The sequence below is a fragment of the Delphinus delphis genome, chromosome 9 (genome assembly GCF_949987515.2).
Source record: "Delphinus delphis chromosome 9, mDelDel1.2, whole genome shotgun sequence".
NCBI classification, from domain to species: domain Eukaryota; kingdom Metazoa; phylum Chordata; class Mammalia; order Artiodactyla; family Delphinidae; genus Delphinus; species Delphinus delphis.
Genome location: NC_082691.1, coordinates 37308183 through 37331915, shown reverse-complemented (window position 1 = coordinate 37331915; position 23733 = coordinate 37308183). Strand labels below are relative to the sequence as shown.

Below are 23733 nucleotides of genomic sequence, written 5' to 3'. Positions count from 1 at the left end.
TCAAACACTTGTACAAGCACTACACAGGTGAATATTAAAAAATTTCAAACCAAGGAAAAGTTTCATCACATTTGGAAACTTTCTATATAATGGGCATTATATTGCTAACACTCTTCATTCTCTGGGACCTATTCCTTTTCATTATAACTCTGTGGAATATGAGAAGTAAATGGTAATGATACCAAATAATTTAGGAAAACATTTAAAACGTTACTAAATATATGACATAACGCTATGGCTGATTTGCTTTAGTGTTTCGTTAAAGGTTATACGTTGCACAATAATAGAACATTTATACAATAAAGTAATTTTAGAAATAAATGTAGTAGTGAGGAACATAAGACAATGGACCTCTAAACTATTTAGCTATCACAAAACGTTTGAAAGAAAATGTGTTTTAGGTAGAAGGAAAAACAAAGCAAACAATCTCCGCCCATCCCCCACAAATTCTGGACTGAAACTTTCATAGAACACTAATATTTCTTTCCAGCAGCATTTTATGAAATAAGGTATTCAATGGCAAGGATGGATATATAAAAGAACTGAAATGTTCATTGTTTCACACTTCACCTTGAATATATGAAATGTCAATGACAGTTTATATGCTAAAAACATGTCATTCTTAAACCTGTAATCATAGAATACAGTTGCTTAATTCTTGTAAAACCCTCTAAGCTTAAAAAAGGGTTTTTTTTACAATAACTTGAATCTTTTATAGTGTAGACTTTAAAGAAATATCTTTTAAGTTTTCAGATATCCCAACTAATTTTATATTTCTTTTCTAAATACAAGAAGAAAAAACTAATTCCAGTGTAAACATTTATATGTCACAAATTTACTGCCCATCATAGCACTGACCAGAGTCATTTTCAAATATTAAATACTGGGGTTGAAAATAATAAAATCATTTTTTATCACCTGCAACTAAATCATTCAGGTGTGGCTTAAGCACATTTTTTAAAATGAAAAAAAATTTCATGTCATTTTTAAGTTCTAATTAACAGATCCCTTATTTGTGAATTCAATATTTCTTTAAAAGCATAACAACTTCTTACAAAGGATGACTTGGGGACTTCTAATAAATCATTTATTTACATATGTTAAGGCTCAGTCTTTCACATTGTTTTCAGGCCACTTTATTAATTAAAGTACTCATAACAGTACTTACCAAATTTATGCTTCCTGTAGGAGACCCATTAAAAGATTCTGTGAGAAGGGAAATTCAACTTAGTATACAGTAAAAAACTTTTGAAACTGCTTTATCTATCTAAGGTTCAAACACCAAGAACAAAAGTCACACAAGCCAAGATATAACAAAACAGTAAATTGTGGTACACTATTCCCAAACACCTATTCCCATTGTTTTCCAAGCCAGATATTTCAGTGAAAATAGTTATGTACCTAAGTTGCTCCCCCCCCCCAAAAAAAGGTATTTATGTACAGGAAAGCAATTATTATATATCTTATTCTCACAGTATCATATTAAGTTGTCTAATACAATGTAGATATGAGGTAAACACTGCAGAGTGAAGTCCACTAGGAAATGTCAGAGGTATTTTGCTATTTCTGTCCCACTGGATTAATATTACAAATAAAATTATTCTTTAATATGAAGGATAAATAGATTGACTTTTAATATATCTATAAAGTCTACTTATTCTTGGTTGATCTGGATCAAAAATATTCAAAATCTAGATTCTTAAATGAATATACAATTAATAGAACAAAAGATACATAAAATCCCATGTGTAATGTCATTTAATTAAAAAGCAACTAAAATTATTTTTAAAAATTAACGTTAGAGACTAAGTGAATTATTAAAATTAACATCTTTCCCTCAGAATTTTAGTCTATATCTGAAAAAATTAGGTTACCAATTAAGATATCCCTCTGTTAAAAACACAAATGAATATATGGTAAAGCAATATTCATAAACAGTTTAAAGTTAATGTATGGCTTGTAGCCCTTAAGAGATTATTTATAATTTGGATCTCTAGATGGGTCTTCAAAGGAAATTTCTATTACTCTTGAAATAGGCAGTTGGTGTTGCTTTCCAACTTCAACAACTCTAAATGCCCAAGAACACTTCTCGGTTCCTCAAAACTTTGGTCACAAAAATAGGAAATCCCACCTAGGATTACCCCTTGGTTAACAGTAAGGTGAAAATTAAAATGAGTAAACAAACAGTTCTCTAACCTCCTTATTCAATTATATGCCTCCTACCTCCTTCTGTGGTCTGCCCACCTCTTAAGTCTTCCCACCAAAGACATGTCAAATTAAAAGAGAAACTAGGAGCAAAACAAGGCATAGTTTACTTTCTTGATCAATAATAAGATCCAGAAATAGAGTCTAAAGCCAATCTAGGTCCACATTTAATCAAAACTTTAATAACTGGTTATTAATATTAGAAAACAAAAGAAACTATTGTTTGACATGATGAGAAAAACGTGACTGAAATTAAAATTTAAAACAGCACAATTTAAATATTTTTAAAAGGCTGTGAAAGTATGTAGGAAAAAATACTCTTAAAATAATTTAAAGCTGAACTAACTAAAGAAGGCAATTACGAACAAAGAAAGAGAAAAGGAAAAAAGGGGAGGAGAGGAGGACAGAGAGCATGGGTTAGCACGCCATCCAGCCACCTACCTACCTACCTACAGAAGTCTAGTTAAATAGGAATGAAATTTCTTCCACAGCAAAGAAAAACCACCAGCAAATACTATTACACATGGTAAGATTTGACCCACTAATTCTGTGCTCAGTTTAGGCTGCATTTTCTTAAAATCAGCTACATATTAAACACTAGATTAGGTAATTATTTCAAAATGTCTAAAAAGTAGCCAAAACTTCAGGACTTTAAAAAATACACAAAGTGCCAGGAAGCTTAATTTGAAAAGTCAGACAATGAATTTATAACCAGAAGATTTAACAAAGGCCTATTTTTAATTAAACAGTCTTATAAAGACAAGAAAATCATAAGCATCACTATTTGAAAAAGTTGTCACAAGTGCCTAAAACCTAAACACTGACAAAGATAATATACCTAACTGCCATTTTTAATAATAATGTTTCATATTATACCCATCATTCCACATACTTTTTCAAATCATTTCAAAAAAGGGTTAGGCAATTTCTCAGTTATAAAATATATAAAAGCTCATCAATTACGACACAGAATGTTAAAAAGCAATGTCCTAGAAAGACGAAAGAGATATATATATACACTAATTCCAAACTACAATCAATGATTCCAGTGTGAGGGACTACTCAATGACTGATATATAACAGAAGTACATTTACTTCAGATCAAAACTAGTTGCAGAAAAAAAACTTTTAAGCTACTCTGTGTTTTAAATAAGTATGAGGTTTTGAGAAGTTTGAGACAACATAAATAATTTGCTTCCATTAGTTGCATACAAGACAAATATAAATGGAAGCTAAAAGTCAATTTAGAAGAATTTGAAGTTCTTACACTATAGGATCAAAACCTACTCCCAGAGAATATATTGTTACTGTCATCATTATATAATATTTAGACACTCATATATTAGCTGATTATGATTCAATTTGTCCTCTTTCATTCTGGGTCAGATAGCAAATCTGTTTCACAATACTAAGGAAACTTCTAAAGTAGACAAAATCAACAATAAAAACATTTTAAATAGTCCTTTCTGGAAGTAGAGTTCCTACTGCAAATTTCATAGCAGCTATGCAAAAGATTTTTCAAGAGACAGTAAATAGATATACTATATAACATACTTGAGGTACACTGAATTTTACTATTCATCTCCCACAGAAGTGCTCTTAAAAGAAAAAACACTTCCTCAATTATGCAATCAAATCCAGTTAATAAAATATTATCCGAATTTTACAAATAACCAAGATATTAGATCAACAATCAATATAAAAGTTATTACAACATGGAAACTTCTGTAACTAGATTTCTTAGATTATTTAAAAAGTAAAATCTTGCTGGAGAGGGTGTGGAGAAATGGGAACCCTCTTGCACTGTTCGTGGGAATGTAAATTGATACAGCCACTATGCAGAACAGTATGGAGGTTCCTTAAAAAACTACAAATAGAACTACCGTATGACCCAGCAATCCCAGTACTGGGCATATACCCTGAGAAAACCATAATTCAAAAAGCGTCATGTACCACAATGTTCATTGCAGCTCTATTTACAATAGCCAGGACATGGAAGCAACATAATTGTCCATCAACAGACGAATGGATAAAGAAGATATGGCACATATATACAATGGAATATTACTCAGCTATAAAAAGAAACGAAATTGAGTTATTTGTAGTGAGGTGGATGGACTAGAGTCTGTCATACAGAGTGAAGTAAGTCAGAAAGAAAAAAACAAATACCATATGCTAACACATATATATGGAATCTAAAAAAAAAAAAATTGTTCTGAAGAACCTAGGGGCAGGACAGGAATAAAGACGCAGACGTAGAGAATGGACTTGAGGACACAGGGTAGGGGAAAGGGAAGCTGGGACGAAGTGAGACAGTGGCATGGACATATATACACTACCAAATGTAAAACAGATAGTCAGTGGGAATCAGCCACATAGTGCAGGAAAATCAGCTCGGTGCTTTGTGTCCACCAAGAGGGGTGGGATAGGGAGGATGGGAGGGAGATGCAAGAGGGTGTGGAGAAAAGGGAGCCTTCTTGCACTATTGATGGGAATGTAAATTGATACAGGCACTATGGGGCACGGTATGGAGTTTCCTTAAAAAACTAAAATTAGAACTACCATACAACCCAGCAATCCCAGTACTGGGCATATACCCTGAGAAAACCGTAATTCAAAAATAGTCATGTACCACAATGTTCATTGCAGCCTTATTTACAATAGCCAGGACATGGAAGCAACCTCAGTGTCCATCAACAGATGAATGGATAAAAAAGATGTGACACATATATACAATGGAATATTACTCAGCCATAAAAAGACACGAAATTGAGTTATTTGTAGTGAGGTGGATGGACCTAGAGTCTGTCATAGAGAGTCAAGTAAGTCAGAAAGAGAAAAGCAAATACCATATGCTTACACATATATATGGATTCTAAAAACAAACAAAAAAAAAATTGGTCATGAAGGGGCCGGACGGGAATAAAAACACAGACCTACTAGAGAATGGACTTGAGGACACGGGGAGGGGGAAGGGAAAGCTGGGACAAAATGAGAGAGTGGCATGTACATATATACACTACCAAATGTAAAACTGATAGCTAGTGGGAAGAAGCCGTATAGCACAAGGAGGTCAGCTTGGTGCTTTGTGACCATCTAGAGGGGTGGGATAGGGAGGCTGGGAGGGAGATGCAAAAGGGAAGAGATATGGGGATATATGTATATGTATAGCTGATTCACTTTGTTATAAAGCAGAAATTAACACACCATTGTAAAGCAATTATACTCTAACAAAGATGTTAAAAAAATATATAGAAAAAAATTTAAAAATAAACAGTAAAATCTCACTAATATAGACTAGGGAGTGGGGAGGATAGGTAGAGAACAGGGGAGGCTGGAAAGCTTCCATAATAGAGGTATTTTTTAAAGCAGCGCTCACTATCTAATACATCTATTATATCTCCAACTTCAAGTGGTCCTGTCCATAAAATCTATTCATAAGTAAATAAGCATAATTAAAGCACTCTCTTAAAATAATTCCTTAGTCCAGGGCTTCTCTGGTGGCGCAGTGGTTGAGAGTCCGCCTGCCGACGCAGGGGACACGGGTTCGTGCCCCGGTCCGGGAAGATCCCACATGCCGCGGAGCGGCTAGGCCCAGTGAGCCATGGCCGCTGAGCCTGCGCGTCCGGAGCCTGTGCTCCGCAACGGGAGAGGCCACAGCAGTGAGAGGCCCGCGTACCGCAAAAAAAAAAAAAAAAAAATTCCTTAGTCCAATCTTTCCCATTTACTTTGTATTTACATTGCTTATTTGCTGGAAAGTTTATCAAATACTAGATATTTAATTAGAGTTTAATAAGTACTTCTGAACTGAATCACAAGTAAAATGGTCATCAGGTCTAAAATCTGCAAACTGTACTCTAAGTGCTGCCTCTCCCACTATTCTTAAATAACAAATTATTTACTACTAATAAAAACTTATATTTGCGTTTTAGTTTATATTTCATTTTTATATACAGAATTCCATTAAAATATGACAACTCTGAGGTAAGATATTATTATGAGAAGAATATTATTCCAGATTTACAGCTGAGAAAGAGGCTTAAAGAAATTGTTTGGCCAACATCACACAGGCAATAAGAAAAGGATTAAAATCTAAGTATTATGACAAAGTCTGCTTTCTTTACTATACATGTAGATAGAAAAAAACTGAACGATTGGAATAAATGACTCTTATAGCTTCTCCCAGCTTATACTGGGCAGGATTTGGAAAAGGGTACAGTTAAAGAGGGAAAAAACTGTATTTTTATGTTTTATAGTTTATGGTATATTCTCAGATTCATCACTTGTTATTTCATTTAATCTTCTCAATAATCCTATTGCTAGTCATGACTATTATTACTTATAAACAAAAGGGAAACTACCATAAAAACACTGGGGTGACACAACTCAAGAAAACATGCTTCTTTAAGAATTCTATTTTCAATAGTTACATTCAAATTTGTTATTAAATTTTAACATTTTAATTTAGTATAGTAAGTAAACTGTCATTTAATTACAGATTTTTAAATATACTACAATTTATATTTGGGTTTCAAAAACATTTTTTATCGTATTTGAAAGGACTTTTTTTGGTAAGCAGAATATATACAGGAAAATACATATACACATAAATGTACAACGTGTGCCACCTTACCTCCATCACCATCATCTGATCCTCTGAAACTAGGATCTTTTAACATATCCAGCTCGGCTAACATGCGCACATAAAGTGCATTCTGCCTGAAGGAAGGATAAAATCTTTCATCTCGTAGCATCAATTCATATACCTTATTGAAATAAATCAAGATATTCAATCATTAATGCAGATAATGCAGTCATTTCCACTAATAAGATTTCAACGAAAGCTAGATAGAGGTCTTACTGTAATAAATTACAGGTTCCATATTAACAAGATGTCAGTAATAAGACTATGTCACAACCAATAATTTTTTTCTGGTCCCTCCAGCACCCAAATTCTACTGAAACAGGTCCTACTGCAACACAAGTCACACGACAGCAGGTTACATAAAATGTTCCAGAAAGTAGTACTCTCCAAGAAACAAGTACACATAAAGGCTCAAGACACATATTCAAATAAATGAATCATGTTATTTATACATCATCAATTCATAAAATTCTAGAATCTATATCTGGCCCTGCAGTCAGATTCAAATTAAACAACCCAGCTAAGGATTTTCCTTATTTGTCAATTAAATAAACAAAGAAAAACTGGCCTACCTTTTTTGTAATTGTGAAGTACTGATATTATTACCATAACTCATCTTTTTAGTTATCACCGTACTTTCTTAATGCTTCAATAACCTTTTATAAACAAATTACATGCATATAGAAATATACATTGTTTTCGAGAAAGATATAATGATAAATGTTGTACATAATACCTTCCTTTGAATGTCATCAAAGATTTCAGGAGTTGGATCTTCATGATTCAAAGTATCTGCTAATTTTGCTACCAAATAATCATCAACAGTAACTCTTGGAGATGCCTGACAGAGAAAAATAACAGTAGTATTGATCTTTGGATTTTCTATATACAAGTTAAGCCTTAATAGTAGGAGAATAATGGAATCATATTATTGAAACTAAATGCCAGAAAATCCTTGGTTTGTAAATGACACCCTGATGATTAAAGGCTGAAATAAGAGCTAGAACCTTCTTGTCATCAGGTACTACACAGTCGACGTTCGACAAACATGGATTTAAATCTTGACTTTTGCCGAGCAACTTACCTCTCACTAGGCTTCACTTAATCTGCAAAATGGTGGTAAATACCACATATGGTTATTATGAGGATGAAAAGAGATTTACGTAAGGCATATGTGTCTAGCACATAGGAAACTCTGTCATTAGGAGTTAGTGTTGAGCACTCAGTAGTCCTAGATGTGTATTTAATAAAATACCAAAAGAATAATCCATTTGTTATTTATCATTTAACGTTAGAAACAATCCTTTTGAATGGCATCTAAAAGAGACTATGCTTATCTTAATTTGGTTTTATAATACTGCAGCAAAGTTCCCACATGATACAGGATGGAAAAAATCTGAGAAGTTAATTTGTTCCAACAATTTCCATCTCAAGGTGCATAATGTGACAGATACTACACAGAAATATAAAATATCATGTTCAGTGTGAAAACTTACTGAAAGAAAATAACGCTGAGAAGCTAGAAATATGGTCATCTTTGGCATGTCAACTTTTGTATTTTTAGTTCTGAAGGCTCTAGAGAATAAATGAGCAACAAGGATGGTAACTTTTAGAGAAAGTACCAAAAGAATGCATTGTTCAAGTGATTTCTCTATGCTAATAGACTATCTAAGGAACAGAAAAGAAGATATATCAAGAAAAGAAAAAAAAGTAAAAGTAAGTAAGTAACCTGGGTATATATACAGACAAAACTATAATTTTAAAAGATACATGCACCCCATGTTCAAAGCAGCACTATTCACAATAGCTAAGACATGGAAACAACCTCAATGTCCAACGACAGATGAATTGATAAAGATGTGATAAATATATACAATGGAATACTACTTGGCCACAAAAAAGAATGAAACATGCCATTTGCAGCAATGTGGATAAATCTAGAGACTATCGTACTAAGTGAAGTTAAGTCAGAAAGAGAAAGACAAATACCATATGATATCACTTAATATGCAGAAGCTAAAATATGACACAAATGAACTTATCAACAAAACAGAAACAGACTCACAGACGTAGTGAACAGACTTGTGATTGCCAAAGGGGAGCGGGGGTGGGGGAGGGATGGATTGGAAGTTTGGCATTAGCAGATGCAAGCTATTATATATAGAATGATAAACAACAAAGTCCTACTGCATACCACAGGGAACCATATTCAATATCCTGTGCTAAACCATAATGGAAAAGAATATGAAAAAGAATGTGTATATGTATAACTGAATCACTTTGCTGTATAGCAGAAATTAACACAACACTGTATATCAACTACACTCAAACAAAAATTTTTTTTTTAGCTTTCTTTCAAATAAGTAAACAGGAGGCAAACGGCTACACAACTTCTAATGCTCCCTTGTGAATTCAACACTCCTGGTAGTAAACCCAAGTAGGTTGTGTGGTGGTTGTGTTTTGGTTTGTGTAGGGTTTTTTTGGAGGAGGAAGAGAAGGATACTTACCTACTATTTGTTTGTGTACGAGTGTGGTGTTTTGTGGGTTTTTTTGCGGTATGCGGGCCCCTCACTGCTGTGGCCTCTCCCGTCGCGGAGCACAGGCTCCGGACGCGCAGGCTCAGCGGCCATGGCTCACGGGCCCAGCCGCTCCGTGGCATGTGGGATCTTCCCGGACCGGGGCACGAACCCGTGTCCGCTGCATCGGCAGGCGGACTCTCAACCACTGCGCCACCAGGGAAGCCCACGAGTGTGGTGTTTTTTTGTTTCCCCCGAACTAAGAACAGGAGAACTAAACAACTTCAACTATGTGACAAAGATCAGAGACGAACAAGATTTAAGTTAGTTTTGTCCTTTCATTTGCCCTCTAAGCTCAGTAAAACTCAGTTTCTAGGAAATAAGAGAAAAATTTGAAAATAATAACATTATCTATTTATCTAGTTTAATTTTTTCTATAATCTCTGGAATACAGAATTGGATTAAGCCTCATCCTTGGAAGAGGGTGACCAAAACTTTCAGAGAGCCCACCTTTCAAAAAAAGTAATATGGAAGAAATACTTATACATATGTTACTTCTTTAACATAAAAATACAAAAATGGGTGTTTTTCCAAAATTATCTATTAATCTGTATTCTTTACTTTTCTGTTACACAAATGTAGTTATTTAAACAAAACAAAAGGACTAGTTAACAGTGGCAATTAGTAATTAATTGGACTAATCAAAAAATGTCTGAGAATATTAATATACTTAATGTTTCTGTACTCTGATACAGCAACTTATTTTAACATATTTTAAACTTTTTACTTTTAAATTTAAATATTGTAGGCGCTATATTATATATTCTTAAAATATAAAAATGTAAGACTTTTTAAAAGATTATACCTATAATAGGACTAATTAAATAGATATATCTATATTTAATAAAAAGTAAACAATTACTTTTCTTTTTATTCCATGATCTTGTAGGGTATTTTTGTGTTGCCCTTTTAAACGATACTTCTCTGATCTGCCTGCAGCCTTCAGGATATTATTTTATGCAGTGGTATAACTAAGTACAATCAACTATAAAATAAAATTCACTATGACTTTCAGCTCTGCTCTTAAGGCTATATATCACACTTATTTCTCTAACCAGTGCAATGTCATGACATCAAGTAAATATCCCTTCAATAAAACCGTTTAGGCAAAGAATAATGGGATTTTACTCACTAAAAACAGCAGGTTTTTAGACCTGTAGGGATTTGTATCTCCAGATTTGTTTCATAGACCAGCTGTTTGTCTATCAGGTCCTTTGCATCTATGAATTCATCATACAGGCTACCCATGTCTAAAATGCCCATTTTTAAGTACTTCGAAGCATAATGAATGTCATAAGTTAAACCTCTCCTTTTCAAGGAAAATGGTTTTAAAACACACAGATCATTTAAATGTGGTAAAGGTGCATTCCAAATAAATTATAGTTTTAGTAAAGAAAGTGAGAAAATCCTCTTTAAGCTAGCTGTTCCCTTCTGGTGATATCTGAGTTCTCAATAGCCTTAGTTCCAAAAAGTGAGTCATTTTTTTCATTATATGAGTTTTTGTTACAGCCTACACATAAAAAACTCAGTTCAGTCCATCCATTTCAAGGTTTATTTTAGTCCCTCCAAAAATCATTCAATAGTTTTAGAGAAAGCATATAAATTTCTGTTTACGTTAATTTATTTCACCATACTCATTCTTGATGCATTTTCAAATGAGAGGACATTATTCGTGTCCCATTCTTTGAAAATATGATTTACCGCAGGCCATTGTTGGCATCTTTACTATGACTGGCAACAATGATAGCCATCTGGAAGGCAAGTGTCTAAAGTTTTCTCCTGACATTTTGGTAATGTCAAAATCTCAGAAAGCTGAAGCAATAATATTGTTCAGAACATACAGGTATAATAAAACTGTATGGGAAAGCAAGTGAATAATTACAGAAAATGGGCTTCATCAGGAAGCAAGGACAGGTAAAGAATATATAGGGATCTTTAAAACTATAATGAATGTTCTATTTCTAAAGCTGGATGGGGTATAAAGGTGTTTGCTCTACTATTATTCTTAAAACTGTGTACTCTTTTAAGTAGGGTATATTTCATAAGGCAAAAATGTAAGCAAATGCACAAATAAGCAGTTTCCAAGTAACATTCATACTTAAAATTCAAATACAATTTTTGTGTTAAGTATAAATTAAAAGGTTATTATAGCATAGCCATTAAAAGTACTGGAGTGTGAGTAGCCTTGAATCTTGAGGATTTCTGTGTCCATATTCATGAGGGATATTAGTCTGTAGTTTTCTAAATGATGTCTTTGTCTGACTTTGATATGAGAATGACACAACTCATAAAATGAGCTGGGAAATGTTTTATTTTTTCTCTATTTTCTGGAAGAGTTTGTGAAGTATTGGTATTATTTCTTCTTGAAATGTATGACAGAATTCATACCTAGTGAAACCAGCTAGGCCTGGGCTTTTCTTTGAAAGATGATTTTTAATTATTAATTAAATTTATTTACTATATTTTCTGTTTCTTCTTAAGTCAGTTTGGCAATTAGTGTCTCTCCAGGAATTTGTCCATTTCATCTAAGTTGTCAAATTTGTTGTCATAAAGTTGTTTGTAATATTTCCTTATAGGCCCTTTAATTTCTATAGAGTTGGCAGTGATGCCTCCTCTTTCATTCATGATTTTGGTGATCTGTATCTTTTTCCGGGCCAATCTAGCTAAAGGTCTGTCAATTTTGTTGCTCTTTTCCCAACTTTTGGTCGTACTGATTTTTCACTATTGTTTTTTCTGTTTTCTATTTCACTGATTTCCATTTTGATCTTTACTATTTTATTTCCTTCCTTCTGTTTGCTTGGGTTTGTCTTGCTTTTCTTTTTCTAGATTTTTAAGGTGAAAACGTAGAATGTTGATTTGAGATCTTTCTTCTTTCTCATTAGGCATTTAAGGCTACACATCTCCCTGTAAGCACTTCTTTAATTGCATCCCATAAATTTTGATGTACCGTGTTTTCTTTTTTTTTTCTTTTTGGCTGCATTGGGTCTTCGTTGCTGCATGCGGGCTTTCTCTAGTTGTGGCGAGTAGGGGCTACTCTTCTTTGTGGTACGCGGGCTTCTCGTTGCGATGGCTTCTGTTGTCGCGGAGCAGGGGCTCTAGGCGCGCGGGCTTCAGTAGTTGTGGCTCGCGGGCTCTAGAGCTCAGGCTCAGTAGTTGTTGCACACGGGCTTAGTTGCTTCGAGGCGTGTGGGATCGTCCTGGACCAGGGCTCGAACCCGTGTCCCCTGCATTGGCAGGAGGATTCTTAACCACTGCGCCACCAGGGAAGCCCCGGAAGTCACTTTAAAGTAAATGTACTTTAAGAATAAAGGAGTCTGGAAGCCTGGGTCACCCTATTATTCACTGCTTCTCACTCTCCACTCCTCACCCTGCCTCACTGACTTTCGTTGGACTGTGGCATGAGAGAGAAATAAACCTTTGTTGAGTTAAGCCACTGAGAATGTGGAGAGTTCTAACGGGTTTATAGGGCTGTTCAATTCTTGTATATCCTTGGTCATTTTCTGTATAATTGTTTTATCAGTTTTTGAGAGTGAGTATTGAAGTCTCCAACTGTTATTGCTGAATTGTCTACTTCTCCCTCAATTCAGTCAGTTTGTGCTTCATTTACGTGGGGGCTTTGTTGTTTTATCATCCTCATCAACTGACCCTTTTACAATTATAAAATGTTCCTCGTTTCTCTAGTAACAATTTTTTGTCTTAAAATCTATCACTAATATTGGTGTAGCCACTCCAGCTCTATTTTAGTTACTGTTTGCACGGTTTACCTTTTTCCATCCTTTTACTTTCTACCTATTATCTACAGTGTGTGTGACCTTGAATTTTAACTGTCACTTTGTATCTGCATGACCCTGGACAAGTTAATTCAATTTTCTAACTGAATCAGTTTCTTCACCTATAAAATGAGGATAATACACAATAATACTATTACCAGGATTAAATAAGGCAATGTAAGGCAGCTGTGCATAGCAGCATGAATAATGGATATTTACAAGTACTACAAAAATCATTATTAATGATACTGCCAGAGAAGATAAGAAAACAGTAATCAAAATATATTCTCACCTTTTCTGATAAATACTGTTCATAAATTCCAACAGCAGCTGCTCTTAAAAGACCTTTGGTTTGGTTGGTTTGATGTCTTCCATCTTTCTGACGACTTGATAAAACTTCTAGCTGTTGTTGGGCTGTAACCCGGTATCCTTCCACTGTCATCCAGAAGAAGAGATGTGCCTGACCTCCAGTTTGCTGCATGTAATCTACCAAAATCCATAACAACATAGATATTAAAGTTACACATTTTTGGGTGCATACAGATGTATGACAAGTTAAGAAGGATTAAAGTTTCAAATACTTAAAACTCCACATTTTGAACATGTTTAGAAAATGCTTGAGGTTAAAAAAAATATATATCATAAACTGGTTAGGCTGAGAAGACCAGTTATGCAGAAAAAACAAATGGAAACACGTATTTTTTTTAAAAAATCTGATTTTTCACTAAAATATCTCTAGGGGATAAAACTGCCAGAGAAGCCTTCATCAGAAATAAACTACTTCACCAACATTCAGCTTCCATTCTCAACAAAGATTATTAATCACAATATTACTATTATCATAAATATTAAAAATAACGTTTGGGCTCTTCAATAAGCCATGCATTTGTTTTTGATCGTGAAATGAAGAATCAGGGAGTTTTGCTGGAAATGTCCCCCAGATAAAAGCAATTTTGATGTAATATTAATAAAATTAATAAATATTTATATATTAAAATGGCATAAAAACAAAGCCCTCTCCCATTCATGCACCAAAATGATATACACAGGTTATACACACCAAGTATTCCTGATAAAGTATTCTTTCTCAAATAACTTAAATTTAAATTCATAGTAGAATCTCCTGGGGTTTATTTAAAAGCAGATTAGCAAATGCACATTGGAGTTAAAATAAGCATTTATTTGCTCGACAACAAAATAAATCTCTGGTTTCCAAAGAAAAGGGAGTATTTCAGAGAATGAGGGGTGGAAGAGAGATATATATGCCACACCTAATACCAGGTATTTCAAATTTAACAATATTTACAATTATTAAAAATTTCAAGGTTATATTATTTTTATAAAATGGATTTACCTACCCATAAAAAATTGTAGTGCAACATTGTCTACAAGAATGCTGTCCAGGGGGACTGTGCAAAGTTTCCCAAAGTTTGCTGCCAGTTTCACAGTATTTATTTCCTACAAATAAAAGTTAATCTAAATTAATATTTCATCTATTCACTCACTAGGTTAAAGATCTTTACATAGATGTAAAAATTTAAGTTAAAATGGAATAAAAATAAAGGTTTCTCTTCTTGTACATGTGGGTGCCCAATAAAAAGTATCAGCTCACTGAATTTCCTAGAGTTATTTTAAGAGCTGCTTAGTAAATATACATTAAAAGTATGATAAGCACTCATTTCTTCTAATAAAAAAATAAATCTAAATGTATTTTCATGGATTCTCTAACTCTGTATATTCCAAACAAAAATGAACATTTTAGGAGCTAAAGGGGATATTTGGATCACCTTAATATGTTCAAGAATAAACAAATCCCAATATTTTCAAGTACAGATTGAAGTCTATCTACTGGGAAAACAGAAAATATTCCCGAGTTAATCTGCTCCTAACAGAGTAAAAATTCTATAATCTTTATAGAAAGTGTATTTCTTTTCAGTCTACCTAAACAGTAAATTACATATACTTCAAAGCAAGAGAGCTACATAGGGTGAAAAAAAAATTCGTTAACAGGTTCAAATTTAGAGAATCTACATGTCCAGCATTGTGCTAGGTGCATTATACACATTACTTCATTAATCTCCACAGCAATCCTATTGGATAAATACTACCAATCCCACTCAACAGATAAGAAAGTTGAGGATCGGAAATGTTGCCTGGGGTGACAAAGCTGGTTAGAATGAGTCAGTGTCCTCAAAACCTGCTGCCCCTTCCACAAAGAGCCATAGTGTTTCCAGGAATGATTTTCACCAGCTTCTCTGCGTTCCCAAATCCATCTCTCACAATCCTCTATTTTTAAAAAAAGATAGACAGGTTTTCTGAAAGTTAGATAGGCTGCCTTATTCAGGAGCAGATATTAAATTAGGCATAGGAAAAGGAAGATGTTTTGAAAAAAGGAGAAAAAAGCTTTCTCTGTAATTAGTATCTCTCCTTCATATAAGTACTTAATAATAACAGATTACCAACTTAAAATGTCTGGGGTAAAGCAATCTAGTCCCAGCGCATGATTTCTCCTAAGTCTTCCTTCCTCAGATTTTATCACCTCTTTTTCCTGTCCAGCAGCACCTCTATAGATAGGGAATGGAAAAGAGTATTCACTATCACTTTATTTCTGATAAAAAGAATAAAGCACCTCCTAAGACTTTAAGATAAGTAGCATGGTTAAAAAACTACATCTCTGCGAAGAGTGTGAGTTTTCTTCCAAAGGAAAACACTGTATGACTTGAGCTATTAAAAAAGGTAAAGGTTGATATTCGAAATAGAATTGACAAGCTTCCAAACAAGGTTTCAAAATTTCAAAAGGATTCAATATCGGAAGGTGTTTAGGCAAACAGACTTTAAATAATGATGCGTATGGATCATTAACTCTTAAGATCTAGGTAAGGTAACTAGATAAAGAAACGGTAAGAACAAGTGAAACCATATTATTCTTCTATTCTGAATTTACATGCACGTATAAACTCACTTTAAAATATAGTTAACTGAAACAAAGACAGACAGACATACACCCGCACACACATATAAATGACAAATGTGGGCCTCAAGTAATGTAAGTTATAATTAAACTAGCAAACTAAACTCAAGATTTTTAAAAATAAGTCTTCCATTCCTTAAGGAATTTAAGTACACTGCAAATTACAAGACCAGAGAGTCACAAATAAATTTCCAATAGAAAACCAGTGTGAAAAAGGTGACTACATTAAAAACTAAATGTAGTAAAAAATGTTTTTGTTACGTTTTAAAGCCCCAAATCTCTGCTTCTCCTTTACAATGAAAGTCTTCCAAACAGCTACCTGTAATCACAGTTTCTAATTCACCTCTTCCCATTTTCTCCTGGACTGACTCCAGTCAGGGTTTCTCTCCACTATTCCACCAAAATGCTATCATCAGATCATCAATAATCCCCCTGCTGGCAAACCCAATAGTCAATTCTAAATCTTCATCTTACTCAACTTATTAGTCGCCTTTGATATACCTGATCTCTCACTTCTTTAAACATTTTCTACACTTGGCTTCTAGGATATCACACTCCCAGGTTTTCCTTCAATCTCACCAGTCACTCTGTTTCTTTGGCTAGATCTTTCACTTTGTCTTAAACACTAAGTAACTGCAGGGCCTCAGGACTAAGTCCTTGATATCTTCTTACTTAAACTCATTCTTTTAGGTAACCTCATCCAGTCTCTTAACTTCAAATAAACATCTGATAATCCTGAGGATTCTCAAAGTTTGTTCCATCACTAAACATTCCCTTGAACTCGAGTTTACGAATTAGCATGTGTACTTGAATGTCAAACCGGGATCTCAAACTAAAACATTCAAAACTTGATTCTCTCTTCCAGACTTCCTCCTCCCTCAGCTGTATCCATTTTAGTAAACAACAACACTATTCATACAGTTGCTCAGGCCAAAATACTCTGGAATCATCCTTGAGTCCTTTTTTCCTCTCTCACCCTGTATTTAAACCATTAGCAAATCCTGTTAGCACTATATCTAGTCTCTAATTACTTCTCACATGAACCTCCACAGACATCTCTTACTGAACTAATGCCAACAGTCTTGTAAGTGATCTGTTTCCATTCTCGTTCCCACCACTCCACCACAATCTATTCATCACAAAGAGTCCAAGTAATCATTTTAACTCATAAGTCACATCATGTCACTTGCCAGGGCAAATCTCCAATGGATTCCTATCACAATTAGAATTTTTTAAAATCTTACTATGGCAGTAAACCCCAAGGTTCCTCTCTAATTTCATTCCTACTACTACAATCCTTTTCATGCATTCCATACCAGACAAAATGACCTCCTCTAACTCACCAGGCACTTTCCTATTCCAGGGCCTTTGCATGCTCTCACCTTTGCCTGCAAGATTCCTTTAAAAAAAAAAAAAAAAATTCACAGGACCCTCTCCTTATTCACATCTCTCTCTGCTCAAATGTCACCAAATCTCTCAGCATATATCTAAAACACTCCCAGACATTCTCTATCATCATACTTTGCTTTACTGATTTTTTTCACATTTACTTATTTTTTACATTTTTTACATAATACATCAATTTATATATTGGTTAATTTTCTGATTCTACAACTACTGGGTTGGCCAAAAACTTCGTCCGGGTTTTTCTGTAAGATGTTATGGAAATGTAAGCTCCATGAGAGAGATTTCTGTTAGGTCCATCTAAAAAAAGGTGCCCAGTGTACAAAATATAATAAATGTTGAATTTTGAATAAATAATACATGAGTAGATAAATATATAAATCAAGAAATAAAATCTTTAATTACTTCAGTATTTTTCATGCAGCATTTTAATCTCTTTAGCTTGTTTTAACAAATACTTACACTACATTGTGTAAGATAAACTTTTTTCTAAATTCTTAGTTCTTTTGTAGAGTGCTACACTGGTTAATATTCTACCTTTTGTCATTTGCTAGACGTTTTAATGAATATAAAGTATTTATAACTAAATATTAACTCAAAAGTACTTTACTTACCTTGCCTGACTGCAACCGTTGTATTCTTGAGTCACATACTTTCTTTACAAATAATAAGCTATTTATTTGATTTTTGATGGTGTTGATATCTAAAAACAAACAAATTGATTATGAGGTAGAAAGTGGCAGTGTTACTTGTGAAATACTTTAAACATACATTTACTATAATTTAACATAATAACCAATGAATAGAGCAATTATTTTATTTAATAAAAGAAAAAACTGGAAACTTTACAGTGAAATTATTTAATTAAAATTAAACCATGCCAATTATCTTTACTTCAGAGATAACTGCAATAATAAGAGTCTCATATTCAGAAAATTATCGTGCTTTAGTCTCAGCACATATTAGCATAATAAAAGTCAGATTTACTTAAGGTGAAAACAACTAATAGCATCAAATGACATTTAGGTAAATTAAAGTTTTGTTTGAAGACACAGTAATCATTAAAGAAGTAAAACATTCTTATGCTTAAATAAATTATCAATACTTACCATCACCAGCTGTATCTAGAGATCGAAGATATTGTAATTCTTCTGCTGCTTTATCTCGGACTGCTTCTAGCTCTCCAATATTGTCACTCAATTTAATAATGTTCATAAAGGCCTCATAGTTGCAGTTAGAATCACGGATCTGAAAATAAAGTTTAAAATACAGATGGGAGGGAGACTCGCTTAGGTGAAAACAGAATCTTGAGTGCCTACCATGGGCCAAGCACAACTTTCCTCTATATCCCCACTGTTTATAACAAAGCAAAATGAAAATCTCTGTACTCTTGGTACTTAAATTCCTGTGGGTCACAGACTATTAACAAAGTAAGTAAGATATATAGCACACTACAAAGTAAAGAGCATGCTCAGAATGTCTGATAATAGCAAGGAAGCCATGATGGCTAGAGCTAAACTAAAGAAGTGTAGAAGAGTAATGGAGATCAGTGGTAATGGAGGGCAAATATGGTAGGGTTTAGTAAATATTTTGGCTTTCACTCTGAATGGAATAGTTACTGGAGAGTTTTAAACAGAAGAGTGGCATTCTCTGACATAAATTTAACAGAATCACCGTAATGACATAAATAACTGTTATTTCATCTTTTTTCTCCAGCCACTTGCTATTTAAGAATAGGAATGGAGTAGAAGGTTAAGTTGGATTTAACCAGAGTGTGGTTTCACCAAGCAAATAATAAAGTGAGAGAGACAGGAAGGTAGTTGAGGATGTTGTGAAGGAATGTATGACCACCAACAAAATTTAAGCTAAGTGAAACAGTAAGAGGAGCTATGAAAAGGTAGCCAACTTGGGATACTGTCCATTCTAAACAAGGAGTCAAAGCACCGGGGATTTGTGTAAGTCTGGAGGTACGGAAAAAAAAAAAAAAGGCCAATGAGCACATGAAAAAATGCTCAAAATCATTAGTCATCAAGGATGTGCAAGTTAACCATAAGAAAATGACAATGCCAAATGTCTATCAGAATGTGGAGAGACCAAACTCTCAAACAGTGCGAGTGGAAGTACGAAATTATAACACAACTTTGTAGGACTACTTGGCAGTTTCTCTCACTTGGTATAAATTTTACTTCAATAATACAACAAGAAGTAGGTTTTTAAAGACCTGATTTTTCTAAGAATACATTAAGAAACAAGTTAAGTAGCTGTTCACTTATCTGCTCTGGGGGGGGTGGTAACAATATGAACCAATTAGGTACTCTATTCCACAGTCAGAGATAGGACTTAACATTAACTAGTTTGTCTTAAAAAGAAATAAAATATATATTTCGAGATGAATAATGCAAATCCGTCCACACTGTTTTTAGAAATGACTTAAAAATTTTAAACTATTGTTGGGTAACACGAACACTTTACATAGATAAGATGTATGTTACTACTACACTGCTCTAAACTTTTCCTTTCAAATAGAAATAAACTATACAATTAGATATCATTAATATGAAATTTAACTGGGTGAAAGAGTAAGAACTGAGCCAATTTTAATCTTTATAATACCTACACATGTAAAGGGTTTTCCACACAAATAATGCCAAAAGTGTGCAAACCAGACAACAAAGTAGGCTAAAGATCCTTTATTGATATATTCTTCTCTTTTAAACATATTTTCTGATATTTTATAGCTAAGTACAATAGTGATCAATTCCTGTTCATTAGATAACAAAAAGACCCACCCATCATACACAATAATAGTACCAGCCCAACTGTGGGGAGAACAAGTAAAAATTTGATGGTCTGAATTCTTTTTTGAGTATGTGTTAAATCCCCCCAAAACATTTTTCCCATATAACTAATTATATACTTAATATAAGCTTAGCAAAAGAAAAATTGAAAACTGAAGAAAAATATAAATAGGAATAAAAATAATTCCCAACCTCATGAGTGAGAGATAACTATAACATTCTGGTAAGCATGCATCCTTTTCTGTACTATAGGTAAGGTTATACAGTACTGTACCCTGATTATTTAAGGTAAGTATACAATATCCATTTTTGTGTTACAAAAAAATTTTTTTTAATGTCATTTACTCTTGCTTTATTACTTAAATGTTTTTAAATTTGACCTGTGTTTCCTACTTCTTAAAAAATCATTTTGTTACATAACCAATACTCCTTGTGAGTAAAGTGAAATATATAAACAAAAGAGAAAAATTAAAACTTTCAGGATCCTACCTCTCTATTAATATTTCAGTCAGTATACATCTTATCAGAATCACAGTCATTCATAAATATATAATTACTTATATATTTATTTTTTAAAAGATTAGATATCTATACATACATCATTTTAAATTATGCTTTTCACATAAAAATATACATATCTTTTCATATTCATAAAGATACACTACCATAATAATGGCGGCATAGTATTTTATTGTATCAATATGCCTAAATTATCCCTCTATGTGGGACAATTAAATTGCTTTCAATTTTTTAGTATTACTAGCAACACTGTCATTAATGACCTTAAATCGGATTGTTGCAAACTTGCTTATTAGCACTTTAGAATAAATTTCAGGAGTAGAATTCCTAAGCAAAGGACATGTATTGTTTAAAATTTTAATTAAGCGGATATGCATATTTTTAAAGCTCTTAGAGCCTAGCAGTACTCTGAAGAAGCTGACAAAGGAAACAAAAAATCAAGTTCTGTGACCTCCATGAAAGGCTCTAGGAACACAAAGATAGTAAGATAATTTCTGCCTGCAGGTAACCCACCATCTGATGGGAGAGACAAATACTGCAACAGGAACAACAATAAAAAATGGCAAGTCTGATAATGGATATGGTTAAACAAAGAACAATCAAGTAGTTCCTTCCTAGGAAAGCTAGACTGAGTTAACAGAAGACACTGTGGGGAAGAAATTTCAGATTCAAAAAAAATGAATCAAAGACCTAGAAGTACCTATCAACGTATTCCCAGTAATAGCCCATTTACACTCTTCCTCAGCCATGAATTTATTGAAAGCACATATAACCAGAAAAAAAAAATCAGAGCTAGTAAACTTAATAACCACTAACCCTTTGATATATCTGACGAATAAGAAAACTGAGTTATCTTATAGACATACTAAGCAACTTACAGAAACAAATTTAGAATAAAATGTAAAGTACATACTATTTAAGTAGTTCAGAACACAGCTGTATTTAAAATCAAATAGTTTTTTAAAATACTCATCATCTATATACACACAGACAATAAAATATCCTTTTTTAAATTTAAATAAGTAGAAACAGCACCAAAATTGTAAGGAAGATTACCTTATCAACGAACTTTCTTACAGAGAATTTGGCTGGTACATTCAACACATAAGCAAATAGAAATACTGAAAATATAAAGATTATCTTTAGATGTATTTTTACTTAATTTCTTGAATAAACTATTGCTTAATCATCCTGACCTCCAAATCATATTTGTACATTTTAAAAAACTGTTTTAAAAACAAGAGTTGTAATTTTACAAAGTACATACCATCCATATGATATATTGATTAATATAATCAGGATCACTGAGTTGATTTATTAATGGAAGAAGAATTCCTCGTGCAAGGATTTCCTGGACAAAAATTTTAAAACACAAAAACAAACTTAATCTAATATACTTCTCAAATCAATAGCACAAAGTAAATTTCCTAACACAATGCTGTTACTTAAGAAAGGTAAGGTACATATAAAAGTAAAACTTGATAAATGACATGATTTTACAAAAAGGTGAGCTAGTACACCTCATTTAAATGAGATGAAGCCACCTATATCAACTTGGATACATGGCCACAATGATAAGTAGAGTTGAGTGAAAAAAGGCAAAAGGATACTTCTAATATGTTAGCATTTATACTCATTTTTAAAAGGCAAAACATGGCACTAAAAGTGTTTATGGATTCCTACATCTACATTAAAAGTATAAAAACAGACAAGAAAAGGAAAAGATACCAATCTTAGAATAGTGATTGCCTTCAAGGGAGGGACAGAGCAACTACAGCAAAATATTAACAGTGGTTAAATCTGGGTTGTTGGTACATAAATGTCTATTGTATTATTCTCTATACCTGTCTGAGTTTGAAATTTACCTAATAGAAGATAATAAAAATAAAATAACATAGGTTAAAACAATTACTCAACATTCTTTAGAATATACCTTCCCATTCTTTGCAGCTGTTTATGCTCCTACCTATTAAGATTCTGCCTCTCCTTCAAGGACTGAATCCAGAATTAATTTTCCAATTAAATAAACCCTGATCATTCCAGCTGAACACTTTTTCACTTATATGTTTAAAATACACTAATGCCCTGTATTTAAGCCATTTATCACATACCATTCTCTATGTAATTTTGTGTCTTCTACTTCTCTCATACACTACAGCTCTTCAGGAACTTTTTGTATATGAGTGAGATTAGTTAATCTATTGATTTATCTATCTTCAAAAATATTTAGCCTCTTCTTCTCAAGGTCATTGTCTTAAACATGGCTGGAATTTGACAAATATTAAATGATGGAAATGAAGAAACTAAGAATTTAATGCTGATTCTACTAAGACAATATTTTTACCTGTTATTACTCTTCAGTCCTTTATGCCTGTGAAATCTAAATTTATGAAATATCATTTCTTATGAATACTGGAGAGGCTAAATAGCTACAAGTTTAACAGGATGTTTCACTTTTCTAAGTAAAGGACCAATTTATTTACTTATTCCTTTCCAGATCTCTAATTTATCTGTGCCATTTTCTGGTGTAAGTTCATAGAAGGTAGCCTTCACTTTATTTTCCTTTAAAGAAATACGTTATTCAAATTCTACTTTTGTAAGTTGTACAAGTCTTTTGACAACGTTTCCCCCACGATGAATTCGTATTTCCAAAAGGCACTAATGGAGGCTCCAGTAACTTTCTGAAATCTCTTTTGAACACCATACAGTCTCAAAGTAGAAGAAATTGCTTATTCTTTCAAGGTTAGCTTTAACTCTAACTTCTTAAAAATTATATTTATTTATAGAATCCCTTCCTTCAAATTATGTATCTGACCACAGAAGCTCACATTTTAAAATGTACTTT

General features: G+C 33.2%; 1 protein-coding gene across 6 annotated transcripts in view; it reads right to left on the bottom strand.

Annotated features, from left to right (window-relative positions):
• Positions 1–23733, bottom strand: part of SNX13 (sorting nexin 13) — a 138084-nt gene that overhangs the window by 46321 nt on the left and 68030 nt on the right. For 5 of the 6 annotated variants that reach the window (XM_060020411.1, XM_060020409.1, XM_060020407.1 and 2 more), the window contains exons 9-16: positions 22156–22239; positions 18681–18819; positions 18186–18274; positions 14555–14654; positions 13489–13682; positions 7587–7691; positions 6839–6971; positions 1169–1206 (exon numbers count right to left, since the gene is read on the bottom strand). In XM_060020411.1, coding sequence (XP_059876394.1) covers positions 1169–1206; positions 6839–6971; positions 7587–7691; positions 13489–13682; positions 14555–14654; positions 18186–18274; positions 18681–18819; positions 22156–22239 — 882 coding nt within the window. Of the gene's footprint in view, positions 1–1168; positions 1207–1783; positions 2289–6838; positions 6972–7586; positions 7692–13488; positions 13683–14554; positions 14655–18185; positions 18275–18680; positions 18820–22155; positions 22240–23733 lie in introns of those variants that run through there. The other variant, XM_060020413.1, reaches the window with a different exon arrangement.